This window comes from Macaca thibetana, chromosome 12 (genome assembly GCF_024542745.1).
Source record: "Macaca thibetana thibetana isolate TM-01 chromosome 12, ASM2454274v1, whole genome shotgun sequence".
Taxonomy (NCBI): domain Eukaryota; kingdom Metazoa; phylum Chordata; class Mammalia; order Primates; family Cercopithecidae; genus Macaca; species Macaca thibetana.
Window position 1 is genome coordinate 63,712,144 of NC_065589.1, and position 21,241 is coordinate 63,733,384.

Consider the following 21,241-nt stretch of genomic DNA (forward strand, 5'->3'; position numbering starts at 1 on the left):
GAATGCAAGTGGTGAGAGTAGCTATCCTTGTTTTGTTTCAGTTAAGGGGAATACTTTTGGTGTTTGCCTGTTCAGCATGATGTTGACTGTGGGTTTGTCTATAGATAGCTTTTATTATTTTGAGATGTATTTCTTCAATGCATAGTTTATTGAGGGTCTTTATCATGATAGGATATTGGATTTTATTGAAGGCTTTTTCTGCATCTATTGAGATGATCATATGGTTTTTAATTCTGTTTATTTGGTAAATCACATTTATTGATTTGTGCATGTTGAACTGATCTTGCATCCCAGGAATAAAACCTATTTGAATGTGGAGGATTATTTGGCTGTGAATCCATCTAGTCCAGGGCTTTTTTTTGTTGGTAGATTTTTAAATTACCAGTTCAATTTCAGAACTAAATATTGGGCTGTTGAGGGCTTCAGTTTCTCTATGATTCAACCTTGGGAGGGTCTGTGTTTCTAGGAATTTATCCATTTCTCTAGAGTTTCTAGTTAGTGTGCACAGAAGTCTTTTGTATTTCTGTGGGATCAATTGTAATGTCACCTTTGTCATTTCTAATTGTCCTTATTTGGATCTCCTCTCTTTTTTTCTTTCTTAATCTAGCTAGTGGTCTTTGATCTTGTGTATCATTTGATGTTGTCAGCCCCCCCGCCCCCCACACTTTTTTTTGAGACAGGATCTCACTTTGTCACTCAGTCTAGGGTGGAGAGCAAGTACGAACTAGGCTCACTGCAGCTTTGACCTCCTGAGCTGAAGCAATCCTCCAGCCTCAGCCCTGACAATTAGCTGGGACTACGGGTGTGTACCACCATGCCCAGCCAATTTTTGTATTTTTTGTAAAGATGGGGTTTTGCTGTGTTGCACAGGCTGATCTCAAATTCGTGAGCTCAAGTGATTCGCTCACTTTGACTTCTCGAAGTGCTGAGATTTGAGGGCTGAGCCACCTTGCCTGGCCTTGTTGATTCCTTTAATGGATTTGGGGTCTCAATTTCATTCACTTCTGCTCTAGTTTCAGTTATTTCTTTTTTCCTGTTAGCTTTGGAGTTTGTTTGTTCTTGTTTTTCTAGTTCCTGTAGGTGTGACGTTACATTGTTAATTTGAGATCTTTGTAACTTCTTGATGTAGTCATTTAGTGCTATAAACCTTAACAGTTTTTGCAGCATCCCAGGGATTTTGATGTTGTATCACTGTGTTCATTTATCTCAAACAATTTTTTGATTTCTACCTTAATTTTGTTTACACAAAAATCATTCAAGTGCAAGCTGTTTAATTTTCATGTAATTGTGTGGTTTTGAGAGATCTTCTTGGTATTGATTTCTACTTCTATTACACTGTGATCTGAGAGTATGGTTGGTATGATTTTGAGTTTTTTTAATTTATCAAGACTTCCATTATGGCCAAGCCTGTGGTTGGTCTTAGAGTATGTTTCACATGCAGATGAGAAGAGTTTCACATGCAGATTAGAGTTTCACATGCAGATGAGAAGAATGTATATTCTGTGGTTGATGAATGGACTGTTCTGTAGATGTCTATTAGGTCTAATTGGTCAAGTGTCAAATTTAAGTTCAGAATTTGTTTGTTTTCTCCCTGATGATCTGTCTAGCTCTATTGGTGGAGTGTTGAAATCCCCTGCTATTATTGTGTGGCTGTCTAATTCATCTTGTAGGTCCAGAATTATTTTTTTATGAATCTGCAGTACTTCGTTGTTGGGTGCATGTATATATATTTAGAATAATCAGGTATTCTTGTTGAATTGAACCCTTTATCATTATGTAATGCTCTTCTTTGTCCTATTTGATTATTGTTGGTTTAAAGTCTGTTTTTTCTGGTATCAGAATAGTGACCCTTACTCTTTTTTGTTTTGCTTATGTGTAATAGGTCTTTCCCCAACCCTTTTCTTTGAACCTATCATTATCATTACATGTGAGATGGGTCTCTTAAAGACAGAAGATGGATGGGTCTTGTTTTTTGAGTTTTTTGTTTGTTTGTTTGTTTGAGACAGGATCTCGTTCTGTCACCCAGGCTAGAGTGCAGTGGTATGATCATAGCTCACTGTAGCCTTAACCTCCTGGGCCTAAGCAGTCCTCCCACCTCAGCCTTTCAAGTAGCTGGGACCACAGACATGTGCCATCATGCCCAGCTAATTTTCTCATTTTTAATTTTTTTGTGGAGACAGGTGTCCTTATATATTGCCCCGGCTGGTTTTGAACTCCTGGTCTCAAGTGATCCTTCTACCTCAGTCTTCCAAATTGCTGAGATTATAGGCATGAGCCACTATGCTTGGCCAAATCTTGTTTTTTGAATCCATTTTGCCATTTTGTGTCTTCTAAGTAGGGTATAAGACCTTTTATATTCAAGGCTAATATTGGTATGTGAGGTTATAATCCTATTTTGAAGTCATTAACTGGTTTCTTTGTAGTCTCAATTGTGTAGTCGCTTTATAGGGTCTGTGGGCTATGTAATTAAATGTGTTTTTGTAGTAGCAGGTGTTCTTTTGTTTCCATCTTTAGAACTCCCTTAAGGATCTCTTGTAAGGCTGGTCTAGTGGTAATGAATTCCCTTAGGAATTACTTGTCTGGAAAAGATTTTATTTCTCCTTCACTTATAAAGCTTAGTTTGGTAGGATATGAAATTCTTGGTTGGAAATCTTTTTCTTTAAGAATGGTAAAAATAAGCCTCCAGTCTCTTTTGGCTTATAATGTTTCTCCTGAGAAGTCCACTATTAGCATGACAGGGTTCTCATTGTATGTGATCTGACTCTTCTCTAGCCTCCTTTAAGATTTTTGATGCTCTACACATTCGGAGAAAGCTCTCTAGGAATGAACTATAAAAATAATCCCTGAAAATACAGTCTTCTGATACTTATTCTGTTCTGTAATTTCATTAAAATGACCTCTACAAGGTAGGTGTCACGATGTCTCACTTTTTATATGAAAAGATAATAATTAATAATTGACTAACTGGCATCCAAATAATTGTTTCTGAAATACAGAATAATTAGTTTTTATGATAACTATCTTCTAGCTTTTTTCTTCCATCTTTCTCTGAGGAAGTTTCAGTACACTGGAGGAGTTATTTAATATCCATTATGCTGTTTTCACTCTGCTGTTCAAAACTGTTTATATACACTTGAATTTATCTTCAGTTATCAACTCAAAGTATGTATCAGCTAAGATGAGTCAAGGGGAAGCTGTGAGTGGGAGCAGTGGTATGGTACATTGGGTGTAGTGATCTTCTGGAGTTTGGATCATTGAGTAAATCTGTACATGCTGTAGCATAGATACTGTAGCTCTGCCAACTCAGAGTTATTTGGCCTGTATTAGCTTGTTTTCTCTGTGTTAATTCTTATTTATGTCCTGTCCTAATTGCCTTGATAACACTAATGTCCTTTTTTCAAAGTATGTTATGTCTCTGTATAAATCGACATGTTTTCCTAGTGCATTTTACATATTGTATATTATATACAATACTATATACTATATATATAATAAATATATATTATATATTATACTCTGATATGAATGATTTTGTAAATATTCTTATTCATAGCTTTGTGCATTTTTTTCTCTTCTATACCTAAAAAGCTTTGTGTATTTTGTACAAGTTCAGCAGTATGCATTTTTATAAGTAGAAGTGGTATAAAGATAATATGCATTTATATTTGTGTTAGGTTTTGTCAGATTGCCCTCCAAGAAGATTGTTTCAATTTCTGTTTTTTCCAATGGTGTATGAAAATGCCTGTGTTCTCACACTCTTTTCAATAGCAGACATTATTATTCTCTTATAATCTTTACCATGACATTTTTGTATCTTGTGACACTTGTCTCTGTAGCATTTGATGCTTTTGACCATAACTACCTTGAAAGTCTTTTTCCTGTTGGCTTTCACCCCTCTGGTACTTTTACACTGGTGATTATTTTATTGTCCCTGAATGAAAGCTGAGGGAATTGAGTTAAATATAGCCCTGAATGTTCAATTTATCTTCTAAAGACATTTCTACAGTGAGTCAGAGTGCCATAGTCCAGGTGTGAGCCTTTTTTGGGGCTTGGCTTAATGCATGGATAAAGCTTAGCAATTTTGAAGTATAAATGAAAGACTTCTTAGCCTATTCCTATTAACTTCTTCACTTGACCATTGATTGTTTAAGCCAGTAATTTTCAAACTTTTTTAGTAATAGAGAAAATTTTTTCAAACCAACAGAGTCCTTCAGCGGATGCAGTTTGAAAATCACTTGTGTTAATCCTTTTATTTTTTTTTGAAAAATGACACTTATATTCTGAACAAAAAATATGCAGTTGAAGTCATATTGATTGATTAGTAAGTTGAATCATCTTAGATGGTTATTTGTTGACATTAAACAAAGTGTTTGGATAGTAGTAATGGTTGACCTAATGGAGGACAGAAGTTCATTTATGGTTCATACGTTATGAATTCCATTTGTGTCACTAATATGAGTATTTTTCTTCACTTCACACTTACCAGTTTTTAGTGATAGATGTCTAGCGATCATGTGGAATTGTTTCTTTCAGTATTTTCTTCTTTTTAAGCTTCTAAAATTACCTCAAATGTCAACTAGGTCAGAAGATGGGCTTCAGTATGAAAATAAAACATGTAGGAAACTTCCAAAGACACGATGTGGGTATAAAAGTATTTAAAAGTTACATTATACTTTTGGCACACTGAAAGGGACTTGAACGTACATGGAATGTAACTGTATTCTACTACCTTGATTTCAGACTTCAATATCCAGTTCCCATGCACCCTTCTCAGCTGTGCAGTGCTTTATCTTTATTGTCTTATGAACAGTATATGCCTGTCTGACCTTTGTGAGTTAACGCAGATCATTCCTCATAACAGAATACTCTTTTGACTTGGTTTACAAATTCTTCCCTGCCTCCCTCCCTCCCTCCCTCCCTCTCTCCCTCCCTCCCTCCCTCCCTCCCTTCCTTCCTCTGTCTTTTTCTCTCTCTCTCTCTTCTTTCTTTTCTTTTCTTTCTTTCGATGCAATCTTGCTATGTTGCCCAGGCTAGTACTGGACTCCTGGGTTCAAGTGATACTCTCACCCTCAGCCTCCTGAGTAGCTGGGACTTGAGACTACAGGCACACCAATACCCCCAGCTCTGTTTTCCTCAAGTCTTAGCTTTTTAATGAAACTTTTCACATTTACTGCAGCTCTTAATCATTTTCTAAATCCCTTTTTATAATTTTTATGTATCTTATACAACATAACAAACTGTCTTATTTCTTATGACCTAAATGTTTTCTTCCTAGGTTCATTGGAAATTTATTTTACTTTACTTGCAAGTATTTACTGTGCTGGGCACACGAGAGGTGCTTGATGAATTGATTACATTAAGCACACTAAATGGAAGAAATTTAAATAAAGCGATATTTGCTGTTTGGGTGAAGATTTCATGGGTGATTTTTTTTCGTTTTTTCTAAATTTTCTATAATTCTCCTATACTATCATAAACATTTACAATCTATAGGTAGCCATTAGATATTTTCCAATTTATGTCTTAAACTTATTATTGTAGTAAGATTGGATTCAAATATATATTATTCAGATTATGCCTTAATGTATTACATGTTAAATTTAAATCTCTTTTTTAATAGGAGGAAAGGACAGACGGAGTGGCCTCATTTTGACAATTCCATTATGCCTCGAACAGACAAATATGGATGAGCTGAGTGTCACCTTAGACTACCTACTCAGCATTCCAAGGTGACTCTAAAGGTGTCTTTTCTTAAATCTCAGTATGTTTTCTTTCAGTTACTAATGATTCTTTCTATTGTTGAAGTATACTTTGCTATCTTATTTGCTTTTATTCACAGTGAAATTATAATTATAGATACTAAAATCAATGACTTATAACATCATTGCAGATAAAATGCTCATTTTATGCTCTTGATGAATTTAATGATTTACAGATTTCCAAAATGTATGTATTGTCAACTTTTAAGGAACACTGTAACTAAGCATCTATATCATGTAACTTTAGAAAAATTGGAGAATTTAATCAGTAGAAAAGATCTTTTATTTAGGTAAGCTATTTCACCATATTGATATAAATACGTGTGCAGGTTTTAATGTACTGAGTGAGTGAAGGCTGTTAGGAGTTTATAAATATTTTTATTTTAAAAAATGTCAAAAATGTTTGTTTATATTTCAATGTAAAGGGCCTTTAACTTTAGTTTTCACATTTGTTCAGTGAAGACCCAACTTAAACCTCTTTATTTGCCCTAGTCTACCCATCACTTCAACAACAAAAATAAAGCTTCCTCCCCATCTGCTTCTCCCATAATTGGGACTGGGGCACAACTGTGACTGCATATTAGTCATCTGGAGTTTTTTTTCAAAATTCTAATGATCAGTGGTTCACTTCCAGAGATTCTGATCCAATTGTTCTTGGGAAGCCTGCTTATCAGAATTTTTAGAAAGTCTTTTAAGCTTCTTGTGTATTTCTAATGTGCAACCAGGTTTGTAAACCACTACAATTAAGCATGTAAATGAGGGCAGGTTTCTGTGTGTGTGTCTGTGTGTGTGTGTGTGTATACAATGTAGAGGTAGACAAAGGAACACGACTATTTCATATACTGCTCTTAAGTTCTGGCTAGTGAATTTTAAAACATTTTCGTCAGAGTAAACAATTCTTTGTATGTTTTTCCTGTATTTGCATTTTATTGACACAATAGCTTTTTTCCGTTTAAACCACCTTGCAGAGTATGGAGTTAAAACAACTCATTTTAATCGCACCTGCGTCCAGTAGTGTTCTGTAATTTAATGATTCTGTTGCTGTTTGTTTTTTTAATATTGTGGAAATAGAGCTCTTCATGTGAAAATTTTCAATATTTTCAGTTTCTGGGGGTGAAAATGATGAGAATCTGTAGTCAGTGTATTAGTATTAGCATTAGCTAATTGCATTAGCAGTAATCTTGCTAATCCCCCAAACTGTGGATTGCTAACTTGTTCACCATTAGATAACAAACTGCTTTTTAGGTAACCATGGTTAGCCAGACTTACAGCTTACAAGTTATGAAAAAAAATTCATAGATGGATTAATAGAAGGTTAAATATGTCAAGTGCCATCTGAACAACTACCTTATTTTGTAGTTGAGGAAATTGAAATTCAGAGGTTATGGTTACTTGCCCAAGATCTCAAACCTAGTGAGTCGCACAGCTGGGATGAGTGTCCACAATTCCTGACACCAATTTAGAGCCTTTTTGTACTTCAAATGAATAGAGTTCAGTGTAGTTGCATCTCACGTGAAGTCCAGTGGGTTCAGATGAAAAGCAAAAACTACTAATTGTCAAAGTTACTTTTGAAAAATGCCTGAGGGTGGATCAGAGACTGTATTACCTTTCCATGAACATGTTAGGTTTTCCTTCAGCATTGGAGCAAGTTATTCATACTGAATTCCAGAAGATATAGTTGTCTTGTGATTAGGTTTGTTTTAAGAAAATGCATGTTTGTATATACTGGGATCATATTCAGTTCAACAGGATGCTTACCCTGTCAGAGGCACTGGGTAACTGAGGGAGGCTAAAGGCCCAGCAAATTCATTCGCATCTCCTGAATCATGTTCACTCTGGTGTGGATAAGCAGGAAGTACAGCCTATACTATTTAAATTTTCTCTTTCTTTTTCTCATGTAAATGTACGTATGATGTTCCTCCAGTGTAAATGATGAATCAGTTTCTGCATATCTACACTTACCTGCCAACTAGCAGAGAAGGTGTAAGTTGAAGCAAGATGAAAGAACTTATTCTAGCAAGGCAAAATAGATACATGGATACTTTATTTCTTATGATTGTTTTGCTAAAATTTGACCTTCTCAAGTATTCATGAAAACTCTGTCCTGCTTTCTTGGATCAGACTCCCATAATTTTGGGATTAACAAAGTGGCTGTCAGCTTTTTATCCATACTTGCCATTTCCTTAGAGAGCTAAGGTGTTTTTGATCTCTCCATTGTGATGCTAGAGAGCAGTTAACTAGATGTGTGATCTTAAAACCAATGTTTTTCATTCAAAATTTCCACTGCTCAGAAGTGCTTTTAAAATGTAACCCCCCAACATTTTATTAAAATGTTTTTATATGCAAAAAAGTTGAAGGAATTATATGGTGACACCCATATGTCCACCACTTAGAAAATCTAAAACTAACATTGTGTGTTGTTTTATCACATTATCACCCATGTTTCAGCCCTCTTTTTGTCCTAGGAATGTTTTTAAGTTTACCCTACCAGATCAGGCCCCGGATGTGTCTAGAAAAGTTTTTTCATTTCTAGTATATCTACATTCTTTTGTGACCTGCTTTTGTCTCCCAGCTTCCAACTGTTAATGTTTAACTCCTTCCAGCTGTGAACATCTGCAGACATCTCCAACATTGTAGCTAGCTAAGGTGGCCTCTTCCTAATAGGAGATGTCCAAAATTGTTTTTTTTTTTTTTTTTGTGCAATGACTGTCTTAACATTTTGAATACAATAATAGCTTTTCAAAATTTTTGCGAAAATGAAATTACCCCATTTCTTATAGTTTGTGCTTAATTTTAATGATCACAGGGACAAAGTGTGATATATAGCTATTTTAAATGGCTAACCTAGCACAGTTGAGAATGGAAGCATTTCTTGACTCTTTTGTACACAGGTTGGCCCTGAGTTTGTTTTCTGTTTCAGATACTAAGTGTACAGTATTTTGGATATTCATGAGTGCTATGAAAACAAAGCATGAAAAGAGTCAGAGTGATAGAGTGGTGATACTTTACAAAATAAGATGATATTTTGCCAGAGATGATTGAAAGGAGGGGCAGACCCTACAGAATCTGATCAACGAACATCGAAGACAGAGTGAGCAGTAAGTGCAAAGGCCCTGAGGCAGGAGCAGGTTTAACATGTTCTGGGAAGATCAAGGAGGCTAGTGTGGCTGGAACAGTTTGAGAGAGGAGCACAGTGCTGGGAGGGGGATCAGAAGAGAGTCAGGAGTCAGGTCGTGGAAGACCATGTAGGCCATGGCTTCCGTTCTGAATGAGATGGAAAGCTATTGTCGTATCTGAGGAGTGATGTGATGTGTGTCATCTAACATTATTAAAGGCCTTCTGTATTTAAAGCACAGTGCTAGAAGCTGCCAAGACATTTGTAAGGTAACATTCTTGCTTTCTGGAAGCATATTATCTAATGAAGATGAATTGTAAACAAGTAATTATAATAAAAGCATAAGTGAAATTAGTGCCATTATGTAAATACTAGCAGAGCTGTGTGAGTGGAAGAGAAGGAGCGTGTAGTTGTAATCAAAGAAATGAGTGAAGATCTGCAGGATATTGGACCCAGGAAATCCACTAACAGTGTCTTCTGTGTCAAAAGTGAGTGGACTGTTTAGACAACCTCACCTTTACATAGCGGTTTTAACTCAGCTATGTCACTCTTGAAAGGTTTAACTGGGCTAGGAACTAGGAGGCGGGGTCTTAGATTTTTTTTTCTATTACTGTTAAAGTATAGTTATAAACATGGTAACAGGGGCTATAGGAATTTGTTATTAATAGCACTTCAGGTCCTACAACAGGCCCTTTATAAAGGGTATAGCATGCTTCTAAATTAAATATGTCGTTAGAAGCAGTTTAAGCCATCATACCACTTACAAGGATGAAGTAAAAAACAAAACTATTTCCTTTCAAGTACCTGAAAAACCACTTGGTCTGGCAATTTTGAAATAGTAATATCTTTGGATTCTGTGTATTTTCATTATCTATCTTAGTAAAATGTGAGAATATGAGAGGGTTAAGTGTGTTTCTAAGTACTCTGAAAGATAAATTTAGAGTATTTTATTCCTTTAAGATCACTACAGATGGTATTTTCAAGCTTCATTACTTTCTTAGTCTTAATGTACAGATTAATTTATAGTGTGCTTTGAAATGTAAATGTATTGCTTATATAAAATGTATTTAACAAAATGGTTGTGTAACCTACATCTCAGGACTATAGATGCCAATGTTGAGAAAGTACCACATTATGAGAATGGCACGTTTCTCTTGGTGGGAAGGCCCTCTTCTGGACAGCTGTGTCTTAGCTCTCCTTCCTGCAAAAGGCATTGGTAGAATCCCTGCATTGTTGCCACTACTCCAGACCACTCAACAACCAGCTACCCTGCCTAGCTGATCACTGTTGGGCTTGTATCCTCTTCTATATCATGGTGGTCTTCTTAGATGTCTTGTTGGTGGAGAACCCCAGGAATCCCCTCATTACTTGAGCCCACAGATAGTCATTATGTGTCAGGTTTGCTTCTCTCCACAAGTCTTTTACTTTTTTGAAATAGAGATGGAGTCTTGCTGGTCTCACATGCTGGCCTCGAACTCCTTGGCTCAAGCCATCCTCTTGCCCTAGTCTCCCAAAGTGCTAGGGTTAGAGACGTGAGGCACCACACCTAGCCCCCTCTGCAAGTCTTTTATTTTCTTTTGCTAACCCACAAGTGATGACTGTATTGGCCTTACCTTTAGTTTTTCCCAAAGAATATTTAGTGGGTCCTTTATCTTGTGATGCAAATCCAAAAATAGAGTACTTTTGTTTTATTGAGATATAGTTCAGATGTCATAAAAATCATCTTTTTAAAGTAGGCAATTCAGTGATATTTAGTGTATTCACAGGTTATGCATCCGTTATGCTATCTAGTTTCAGAACATTTTTATCAGCCCAAAATAAACCTTGTTCCCATCGGCAGTCACTCTCCATTCTTCCCTCCTAACCCTTGTCAACCACTAATCTGCTTTCTGTCTCTGGCTTTGCCTATTCTGGACATTTCATATAAATGGAATCATTCAATGTGTGTCCTTTTGTGTCTGGCATCTTTTACTTAGCATAATGTTTTCAAGGTTTAGCCATGTTGTAGCATCTGTCAGTACTTCATCTTTTTTTATGGCTGAATGTCTCATTGTTTGGTTATACTGTGTTTTGTGTTTCTGTTCATCAGTTGATGGACATTTGAATTGTTTCTGCTCTTCAGCTATTATGAATTATTCTGCTATGAATATTTACATGCAGGTTTTTGTGTGAACATATGCATCAGTTTGCCTTACCTTTTGAATACTCTTTTGTTTACTTTGGAAGCTCAGCTTCTGTCCTTGCCTGTTCCCACTCTAAACTTTTAGCAATATCATCCTCATTCCTTGTAGTCTTACTGTTTCTCGGTAGAACAGAACATGACTTCTACAAGAACCTTCTTGGAACTAGTGTGCATGCTTGGAGGGAGAAGAGGAGGACTAGTAAAGTCCCTTGAACTGTTGGTGGATTTAAATCCCAGGAAAAGGTCTGCTTATTTTTTCCTATAATGTATGTAATTGGGAACAGTTTGTATGGGGACAGGTTTCACTACCAAAATCTTGCTCTGATAAGCAAAGCTGTAGTTCCATTTACTGTATTGGAAGGAGTGCAGTTGAGATCTTTACATTGAGTTGATAAGTAAATATAATAATAATAATAATGATAATGATAGGTATGTAGTTTTGGCCTTTAGAATGGAGTTTTTCCCTCCAGAAGTTGCGTTTTACTAGGTTAGACTTCTGGGAAGTGTTTAGTTAATACTTTAAATCACTCAATATAATACAGAAATCTAACACTGAAGATAATATTTTGTTGGTCAAGTGACTGAGAATGCAAAGTGAGAGCGGAAGTGGGTTAGACATGGTCTATTCAAGCTTTTGAATCAGCAGGTTCTACCTCATCTCATTAAATTTCTCCAAAAGAACGCTAAGAAGCCGATTTTTGTGATTTATTAATAACTATTTTCTATCTGTTTTGAACTGTCACTTCACAAATCTTATACTTCTGGCAGGAAGGTGAGACAAGAAATATATAACACATTTGGCAATTAGTGACTTACTTCACTGTGATCCCTTTTTACTGATGAAGAAATTGAGAGACTAGTAGTACTGTTTGAATGTTGCTTTGATTTCTTTACTTTTTAAGACATTGACTTTTATGCTTTTAGAATAATTTTCTTGCCACATTAGTTTGTAAATTGTGAACATTTCCTAAAATGAGAAAAATAAATTGCTTGAGAAAATGAAAGGATACTCTGAAGAATTTTATTTATTGACAATGTAAACTAAACCAAGTGAGATTAATTCTACTGCATATGCAGTTAAGTTTTAAACCTTCTTTATTTAGAATTATGAAGAACGAATTCTGGAGCTTGTTTTAATGCTGTGTAATTTTGTTTTGTTTCAGTGAGAAGTGTAAGGCTAGAGGATTTACCGTGATTGTGGATGGCAGAAAATCACAGTGGAATGTGGTGAAAACAGTAGTCGTAATGCTACAGGTAATTTTGGTTTTGTCTATCAGGAAATGGTTTTTATTTTACAGCAACAGATCCTGGTGAAAATGGCAAATGCACTTAATTTATTGGACTGTGCCTGGCGTCCTAGCAGTGACTGAGTTCTGAAAATGCACTGATCACTATTGGATTGTTCAAATTCAACTCCTTAGGTTTGAATTTAGGCAGTTAAGTAAATCTCTTCTAATAGGTTTGTAAATGAAAATAATATGTCATGTTTAAGTAATTTAAGAAAGGAGGCCAGTGATTTTAAAAGTGTGAGCGTTGAAATTATGAGACTCATGTGGGAGCTTTTGCATGCTCTGGTGTCTGTCATTCTCCCTCTTGCACCCCATTCTGAAACTACAGGTAGGTGGTAGGATTTTTGGTTAAGTGTAGTTCAGAGAAACTTCTCAGGTGATTCTGGCTTGTCTTTCTCTTCTAGTCCCCTATTTCCTACATAAAGCATCAGGATTCACGATGATCTTATTATTTGTTTATAGTCCAGAAGAAACTTACTTAACATCTGTGTCCTCAGGAATTTCAGCCCCTCACAAATTAACATTTAATAAACATCTACGATTACAAACTTTTTGAGATCTGATGCCAGTCTTGTGTTTTATATTTCCTCATGTTCCACACAGAATGTTTCTGTGACCCCTGGCATGTAGTAGGCACCCAGTAGACATTTGTTTATTTATTTTAAGGGTATTGAAGATGTGATTTGAAAAGGAAAAATAAAACATTTCAGTGATGCGGAGGGCAGATTGCTCTCATGCACTTGGCCTTCTGTGGGGCTTCTAGAGAGGTAAAATTTGAATTATCCAATTTAAATGAAAGTAAAGGGGGCCTTCCTCACAGGTACTCTGAGTTACATATAGCTCATAAATGAAGCAAGTACAATGAGAGTAGTTGATGGCAGGCCAGTCTGGGAGAAACATAAGTTGGTAGTAATGTGGAATCATGAACATTCACTTAAGTGGACATCAGTAATATTGAAAGAAAGATCAAGAATTTTAAATGAATTCAGCAAATAATTTGGTAGTAGCTACTTTAGGATTCTGTGGAAAGGCATATAATTTTAAAATTTAAATAACTAAGGAGAATGGTTTTTAACGTTTTATCATTTATTTAGGTTAATTGGGAAAAAGGGATTCAAGGGATAGGAACAAAGTGGTAATTTTAGGTTTTAGTTCTAGTTTTAGTGCTTATTATGTTTCTGGTACTGTGCAAAGCTTGCTATATAAATTATCTCATTTAATTTTGGCCTCACAACCTTACAGAGAAGGTCAACGAGGCTCAAGGATTTTAAATAACTTAAAATCGGAACTTAGTACAGACTAAGTAAGCCCCAGGCCTTGACTTTATCCATTTTAAAATGTGTATTTACCAGTGGCCTGTATTTGAGGCGGGGGTGTCTGAATTTTCTACCCATTGCCTCATTCTTCTTAAATGTTTGGCTTAAACTTTTCATCATTAGAATTCCCCCACCCCAACTTTTTTTTTTTTCAGTCACGGACTCACTTTGTCACTCAGCCTGGAGTGCAGTTGCATGGCTTACTGCAGCCTCCAGCTCCTGGGCTCAGGCAGTCCTCCTGCCTCAGCACCCTGAGGAGTTGGGAGTGTGGAGGCGAGTGCCACCACACCTGGCTACTTCTTTTTATTTTGTAGAGACTATATTGTTCCAGTTGGTCTCAAACTCCTGAGCTCAGGTGATCCTTCTGCTTCAGCCCCTCAAATCACTGGGATTACAAGCTAGAATCACTCTTTGGGTTAGAAAGGACATAGCCTCTGGAGGATCAGTTTTTAAGGGAGCACAAATTGGTGTCCTAAAATAACTTTTATTTTGAAAAAAAAAAAGTGCTTCCAGCACTTTTATATTTCAAACTTTGAGAATTAACTCTTCTCTGTGAAAGTTGTTAAAATAACTCTTAGGTAAGAAATCCATTAATTATGACCTTGTGTTCTTCCTTTCATCCTGTCATTCAACTGTGTCACAGATGAGCTGTTTGGGACTTGCTGTTTGAACTGGACTTTGATCAATGGCAGTTTTGAAGAACAATCAATGGATGATTTAATCCCCTCTTGCGATTTCTTTTCTGATAGGTATTTTAACAACTTTTGGATTTATTAATAGTTAACATTTTCAGAAGTTGCAATGGCCTCTTTACTTCTAGTCATACAGTTTCTACATATGAAGTCATTCATTGCTTTCATCTCAGAAGGTACTGGGACCAGTTGTTTGGGACCCCACAGTGCCTATAACTAGTATTCTCTAAAATGAGGGGCTTGGTTTCTCTTGTTTCTCACAGCTTTCATATTCAATGATTTTGAAATAATAATCTTCCACAAGGCAATATATGAATAAAGCTCAATTTTATCTTCAGTTTTCCAGCCCCTCTGATAAAAGTTTTGATACCATTGAATTTATTTTACTTACTTTAGTTCCAATCCAGTTGTTGCAGAGGATGCTAGATTTATGATGTGTGCATGTTTATCTCTAAAGGTTTTCCATTTTTCCCTGAATAGTAATAATAGTAATTATTATTATAATTATTCAGTGCTGCAATTTATGGTCTAGAACAGAGATTGGGCCCTTGATTTTATAAAGTTTTATTGGAGCTCAGCCGTGCCCATTCATTTATATATTGTGTGTGGCTGCTTTCATACTGTCCTGACAGAACTGAGTAGTGGCAGTAGAGACATTATGGCCTGCAAAGCTTAAAATACTTATTATCTGGACCTTTGGAAAGAATATATTGACCCCAAGTTCAGAGCATATGAAATAGTGTAGTGGAACATTAGAGTCAGACAGAGGTGGTTTCTATTCAGCCTAGTGACTTTTTAACTCTTATCTTAGACAAGTAACTTTATTTCTCTGAAGCTCAAATTACTCTCCTGTAAAATTAAGAGAATGAGATCCACTTGTTAATGAGGTTTCATTTATTTAACAAATATTTATAGCATGTGTTCTATTATATATGTCAGACATTTGTCATAAACACTGGAAACATAGGGATGACAGCATAGATAAGGTACCTGCCATTGGGAAGCTTATATTCTACTTGAAGAGTTAGACAATAAGCAGTTAAGCAAATGTAACAGCCCATGGTGATAAATGCTGTGAAGAAAAATACAGTAGTAAAAGAGACTGAGTCAGATGATGCCACTTTAGATAGGGTAGACAGGGAAGGCCTCTCTGAAGAGGGAATATTTGAATAGAATCTTAAATAAACTGAGGGAACACTACTAGGTATAAGGCAAAGGACATTCCAGATAGAGGAAATAGCATGGACAAAGACCTGAAGTGGAACAGACTTCATATTGCAGGAGCAGCGAGGTTAGCATGGCTGTTGTGGAGGAGTGAGCTAGGAGGGGAAGGTGTAAGATGAGATCTGAGAGGCCAACATGGGCCTGAGCTTGAAGGGCCTTGTAGGTCTTGGTAAGAGGTTTGAATTTCATTCAGAGTGCAAGAGAAAGTCAAGCAAGGAGCCTTGTAATGATGATATTTCAGAATGCTGGATAGTTTGAAGTTGTTAACAATGCAGGCTGTAGAACTTGTTGGATTTAAGATACATTTTAAAGTTAGACTCTATAGGACTTGATAAAATATATGTGAGATATTTATTAATTCAATGTGTTCATTTCAATTCATTAGGTAGTATAAGTAACCGTATCAAGTAAATGTGAAATGGTATTTGTCAAAGATTAGCTTTTTGTCCTCCTCTTCAAGTTAATAATCATATAAAATCTTGGCCTCATTGTATAATGACTGATAAAAAACTTGTTTTAGTGAGAAAATTGATTTTACGTCTTTTGAAGAAATTCTCCAAGATGGATTGTGTTAGAAAAAATTTTTCATATTGTAGAAAAATCAAATTTAATAATTTCTCAACTAAAAATTAACTTACAGTTTAATCTAAACATATTCCTAGTACAGAGATTCAATAAAACAAAAAGTGATTCAGATGTACAATTTATGCTGCATTGTTTATTTGAAGTATTTTCTGAATCAGCTTCTTTTTCAAGTTCTTCTTTATTGCCGTGTATGTTTTAAAGTCTAGAGAATTTCTTCTTTATTATTTTAATTCTCCAAACGTCTCTTATGTAGCTTAATCTTGACTGGTAATTTATAAATTTAGTAAATTATTCATTTTACGTGTGTAATTTGTGATTATTTTTCTGTATTTTATAGAATGTTGTTCCAGCTGAGGTGTCCCTTGTTTGTGTGGTAAAGCCAGATGAATTCTGGGATAAGAAAGTAACACATTTTTGTTTTTGGAAAGAAAAGGATAGACTTGGCTTTGAGGTAAATGTAATCTCTTTTTTTAAAGTCCATTATATCTTTAAAAATAGTATTTTACTGAAATTATTTTTGATGGTTCAGCAGTGGTTACTAAGCAGTGTTTAAGGAATACTTAATTAGTGCCTAAGTAATAATTAGTATACAGTCAGCATTTGGATACTTGCTGAATGAAGTATGATATTTTGGTAAAGATCATGAAAGCGTTCTTGTTTTCCATTTTCAATTATATCATTCTTTGTTAACTTCTTTGAATAAGTAGAACCTTTGTTTTTAAAATTTTTTATTGCATTATGGAGAGGAAATTTAACAAATACTAGGAAGTCCTAGACATTTTGGAGTTGAAATTATAGTCTATTTTCTGTGACATGTCATAATTATTTTTTAGTATCTGGCCAGTTTTAATACATGAACACAGTTATCCATCCTTTCCTACTGACTTTTTCTTTCTCTCTTTCACTTTCCTTGTGTGATAGTGCATCTTATTGGAGGTTAGAAAAAAGCACTACGATGGAATGTAAATCTAAACAGTTTGTCATATTCTTTCTTCCACACCTGTTAATTCTCAGCTGCCAGTAGGAGAGTTGATAAATAACAGGCTTTACATTGTCTAAATAAAGTGTGGAAACTTTGAAGAATACAAAGTCTAACTCCAACCTGGTATAACATAGACTCTTGGAATGCTTACAGTCACATAATAAAGATTCATTTTGGAACTTGCCATACTATACACTCGTTTTTGTTTTTACCTAGGTCAATATCAGTGTATTTTTGGTATGGAGAAAAGATTGTTAATGTATATTGGATAGAAAGATTTGAGAAAACTTAGTTTATTCTTAAAGGACATGGCTGGAAATTTCTTAAAAATACATGGTTTTATTCTTTACTTAAAAAGTTAAGCTATAATTTACGTGCTGTGAAATTAATCCATTTTAGTGATAATTCTGAGAGTTCTGACAAAACATGTAAAACCACAATCAAGAAATCAGGAAGTGTCTCATCACCCCCAGAATTCCCCTATATGCTCCTGTAGTTAACTTCTCCATTTCTAGCCCCTGACTGGTGGTAGGAAAACTGTTTCTGTACTCACAAGCCCCTTCTCAGGTTTAGTAATTTGCTGTATTGATTCATAGAATTCAGGGAATCACTAACATTTGCTGGCTTTATATAAAGGTTACAGATGAACAGCCCAGATGAAGTGATATACAAAGTGTGAGGTCTAAAATGATCCAGAGCGCAGGAGCTTCTAACCCTAGGGAGTTGGGGTACACCACCCTCCTGGCCCGTGAACATGTTTATCAACCCAGAAACTCTCCAAATCATTGGCCATGGATGATTAACTAACTCAGTCTCCAGCCCCTGTCCCTTCCCTGGAGGGAGAGGAGTGGCCATGAAAGTTTCAACTCTCTAATTATGCCTTGGTCTTTTTGGTGACAAGCCCTCATCTTTAATCTGTTTAGAGGCCCACAGCCACCATTCATCTTATTAACATCCAAAAAAACACTTATCACTCCAGAAATGCCAAGGATCTTAATAACTCTTGTATCAATAACTGGAGACTGAGACCAAATACTGTAATAAAAGATGCTCGTATCACCCAGGAATTACAAGGGTTTCAGGAGTTCTGTGCCGGGAACCGAGGACAAAGAGCAAATGCATATTTCTTATATCACAGTATGACAGATGGTATCTGTTTAAACCTTTTACCCGTTTTTTAAAAAAAAAATGTCTTTTTTGTTACTGGATTTTGAGAGTTTTTTATGTATTTTGTATAGAAGTCATTTATCAGACACATAATTTACTAATATTATATCCTAGTCTATTGTTTGCCTTGTCATTCTCTTAACATTTTTCAAGAAATTTTTTTAACTGTGATGAAGTCCACTTTTTCAGTTTTTTTTTCCTTCTGATTTCACAGTTGGAGAAACGGTTTTCTTTTATGAATCAGACTTTTGTTGTCATAATCTGAGAAATCTTTGCCTTACTCAGGGTCACAAAGATTGTCCTTGATATTTTCTTCTAAAAGTTGTATAGTTTTAGGCATTAAATTTAGATCTGTGATCTATTTTGAGTTCATGTTTGTGAGCTATGGTCAAGAATATGTATTTTATGACTTCAGGTTTTTTTCATTTTTTTTTTTTTTTGAGACGGAGTTTTGCTCTTGTTGCCCAGGCTGGAGTGCAGTGGTGCAACCCCAGCCCACTGCAACCTGCGCCTCCCAGGTTCAAGAGATTCTCCTGCCTCAGCCTCCCAAGTAGCTGGGATTACCGGCATGCACCACCATCCATGCCTGGCTAATTTTTTGTATTTTTAGTAGAGATGGGGTTTCTCCATGTTAGTCAACACTGGTCTCAAACACCCAGCCTCAGGTGATCTGCCCGTCTCGGCCTTCCAAAAGTGCTGGGATAACAGGCATGAGGCACCGCACCCAACTGACTTCAGTAATTTTAAGTTTGTTAAGGTTTGGTTTGTGACACACTGTATGTTCTATCTTGATGAGTTCCCAGAATAAGTATTCTGTTGTTGGATGGAGTGTTCTGTAACTGTCAAGATGATTCATAGTGTTATTCAGGTCTTCTCTATCCATGGTAATATTGTGTCTACCTGTTCTTTTAATAACTGAAAGAGGAATATTGCAACCTCCAACTGTTACATCTGGGATTATTTCTATTTTATTTCTGTCAGTTTTTGCTTCATGTATTTTGAAGCTCTATTGTTTATTGCATAAAGATTTAAGATAGCTGTGTCTTCTTGGTGAGTAGGGCCCGATTTATCATTTTTGAATGTTCTTTTTTATTCCTGATACTATATCTGGCTCTGAAGTGTACATTGTCTGATATTAATATAACTACTCCAGCATTCTGTTGATTAGTGTTCATGTGTTGTATCTTTTCCATTATTTTACTTTTAATTTATTTCTTTATATTTAAAATGAATTTTTTGTAGACACCATGTGGTTGGATCTTGCTTTCATATCCAGTTTGACAATCTCTGTCTTTTCATGGGTATGACTATTTGTATTTAATGCAGTTATTGATACGGTTTATAAAATCTACCATCTTGCGAGATTTTATGGGGTTTTTTTGTTCTTTTCTGTCTTTGGACTGAGTATTTTTTATAATTACATCTTACTCCATTATTGGCTTGTAATTTCTGTCTCTTAATTTTTTAGTGGTTACCTTACTGTTTACTGTATACATCTTTAATAATCAGTCTAACCTTCAAATATTATACCACTTCACATGAAATAGAAGGACCTTAAAACAGTCTATCTCCAATAATTCCATCCCATTGTTGTTACACATTTCACTTTTACTGTGCTATAAACAAACACTACATTGCTACATTTTTTTTTTTTTGCTACAGATAGTCTGTTTTCTTTTACAGCAATTAAAAATTTTAATTTCATATTTACTTTCATTTATGCCATTTCTGACATTCTTCATTTCTTTTTGGAGATTCAACTTTTTGTCTGGTGTCACATTCCTTTAATATATCTTTCAGTGCAGGTCTGTTGGCATTGAATTGTATCATTTTTTGTTTGCCTGAAGAAAATCTTTATTTCTATTTTAGTTTTGAAAATTATTTTCAATGGGTATAGAATTTTGTTTGTGGGTTTTGTTTTTTTTTTCTTTCAGCACTTTAGTCACACAGTTGACCTGTGAACAATGCAGGGGTTAGGACCAGCAACCTCCTGTGCAGTTGAAAATCTGTGTCTAGCTTTTGACTTCCCAAGAACTTAAATACTGATAGCCTACTATTGACCAAAAGCCTTACCAGTAACATGAACAGTCAGTTAACACAAATTTTGTATATGTGTTATACATTGTATTCTTACAATAAAATAAGCTAGACAAAAAATGTTAGGAAAATCATGAGGAAGAGGAAATATATTTACTATTTATTAAGTAGAAGTGGATCATCATAAAGGTCTTCATTCTCATTGTCTTGAGGCTGAGGAGGAAAAGGAAGAGGAGGGGTTGGTCTTGCTGTCTCAGGGGTGGCAGAGGCAGAAGAAAACCCCCTGTAAGTGGACCTGTGTAGTTCAGCCCTGAGTTGTTCAAGGGTCAACTGTATTTAAAAGTGCTTTCTCGCCGGGTGCAGTGGCTCTTGAAATCCCAGCACTTTGGGAGGCTGAGGCGGTGGATCACCTGAGGGTCAGGAGTTCAAGACTAGCCTGACTAATATGGTGAAACCCCATGTCTACTAAAAATACATAAATTAGCCGGACATGGTGGCACGTGCCTGTAGTCCCAGCTGCTCGGGAGGCTGAGACAGGACAGTTGCTTGAACCCAGGAGGCACAAGTTGCAGTGAGCCGAGATCGCGCCACTGCACTCCAGCCTGGGTGACAGAGGAAGACCCTGCCTCAAAAAAAAAAAGTAAAAAGTAAATAAAATTAAAAGTGCTATCTCATTGCCTTTGCCTTCTCATTGTAATGGTCACTGACGAGAAGGCCGCTGTTTTTTGTATCTTTGGTCCTCTGTGTATGTTATTTGCCTTTTTTTCCCTTTAGCCACTTTCAAGATTTTCATTTTGATTTTGGTTTTTGCAGTTGTATTTTGCTGTATCTGTGTGTGTTTTATTTGGTATTTATTCCACTTAGTGTTCTCTGTACTTCTTAGATATCTGGTT

At 35.8% G+C, this 21,241-nt stretch overlaps 1 protein-coding gene across 4 annotated transcripts in view; it reads left to right on the forward strand.

The window, feature by feature from the left end:
• Positions 1–21,241, forward strand: part of SESTD1 (SEC14 and spectrin domain containing 1) — a 154,210-nt gene that overhangs the window by 68,935 nt on the left and 64,034 nt on the right. For 3 of the 4 annotated variants that reach the window (XM_050750546.1, XM_050750548.1, XM_050750547.1), the window contains exons 3-5: positions 5,621–5,729; positions 12,220–12,310; positions 16,500–16,613. In XM_050750546.1, coding sequence (XP_050606503.1) covers positions 5,621–5,729; positions 12,220–12,310; positions 16,500–16,613 — 314 coding nt within the window. Of the gene's footprint in view, positions 1–5,620; positions 5,742–12,219; positions 12,311–16,499; positions 16,614–21,241 lie in introns of those variants that run through there. The other variant, XM_050750549.1, reaches the window with a different exon arrangement.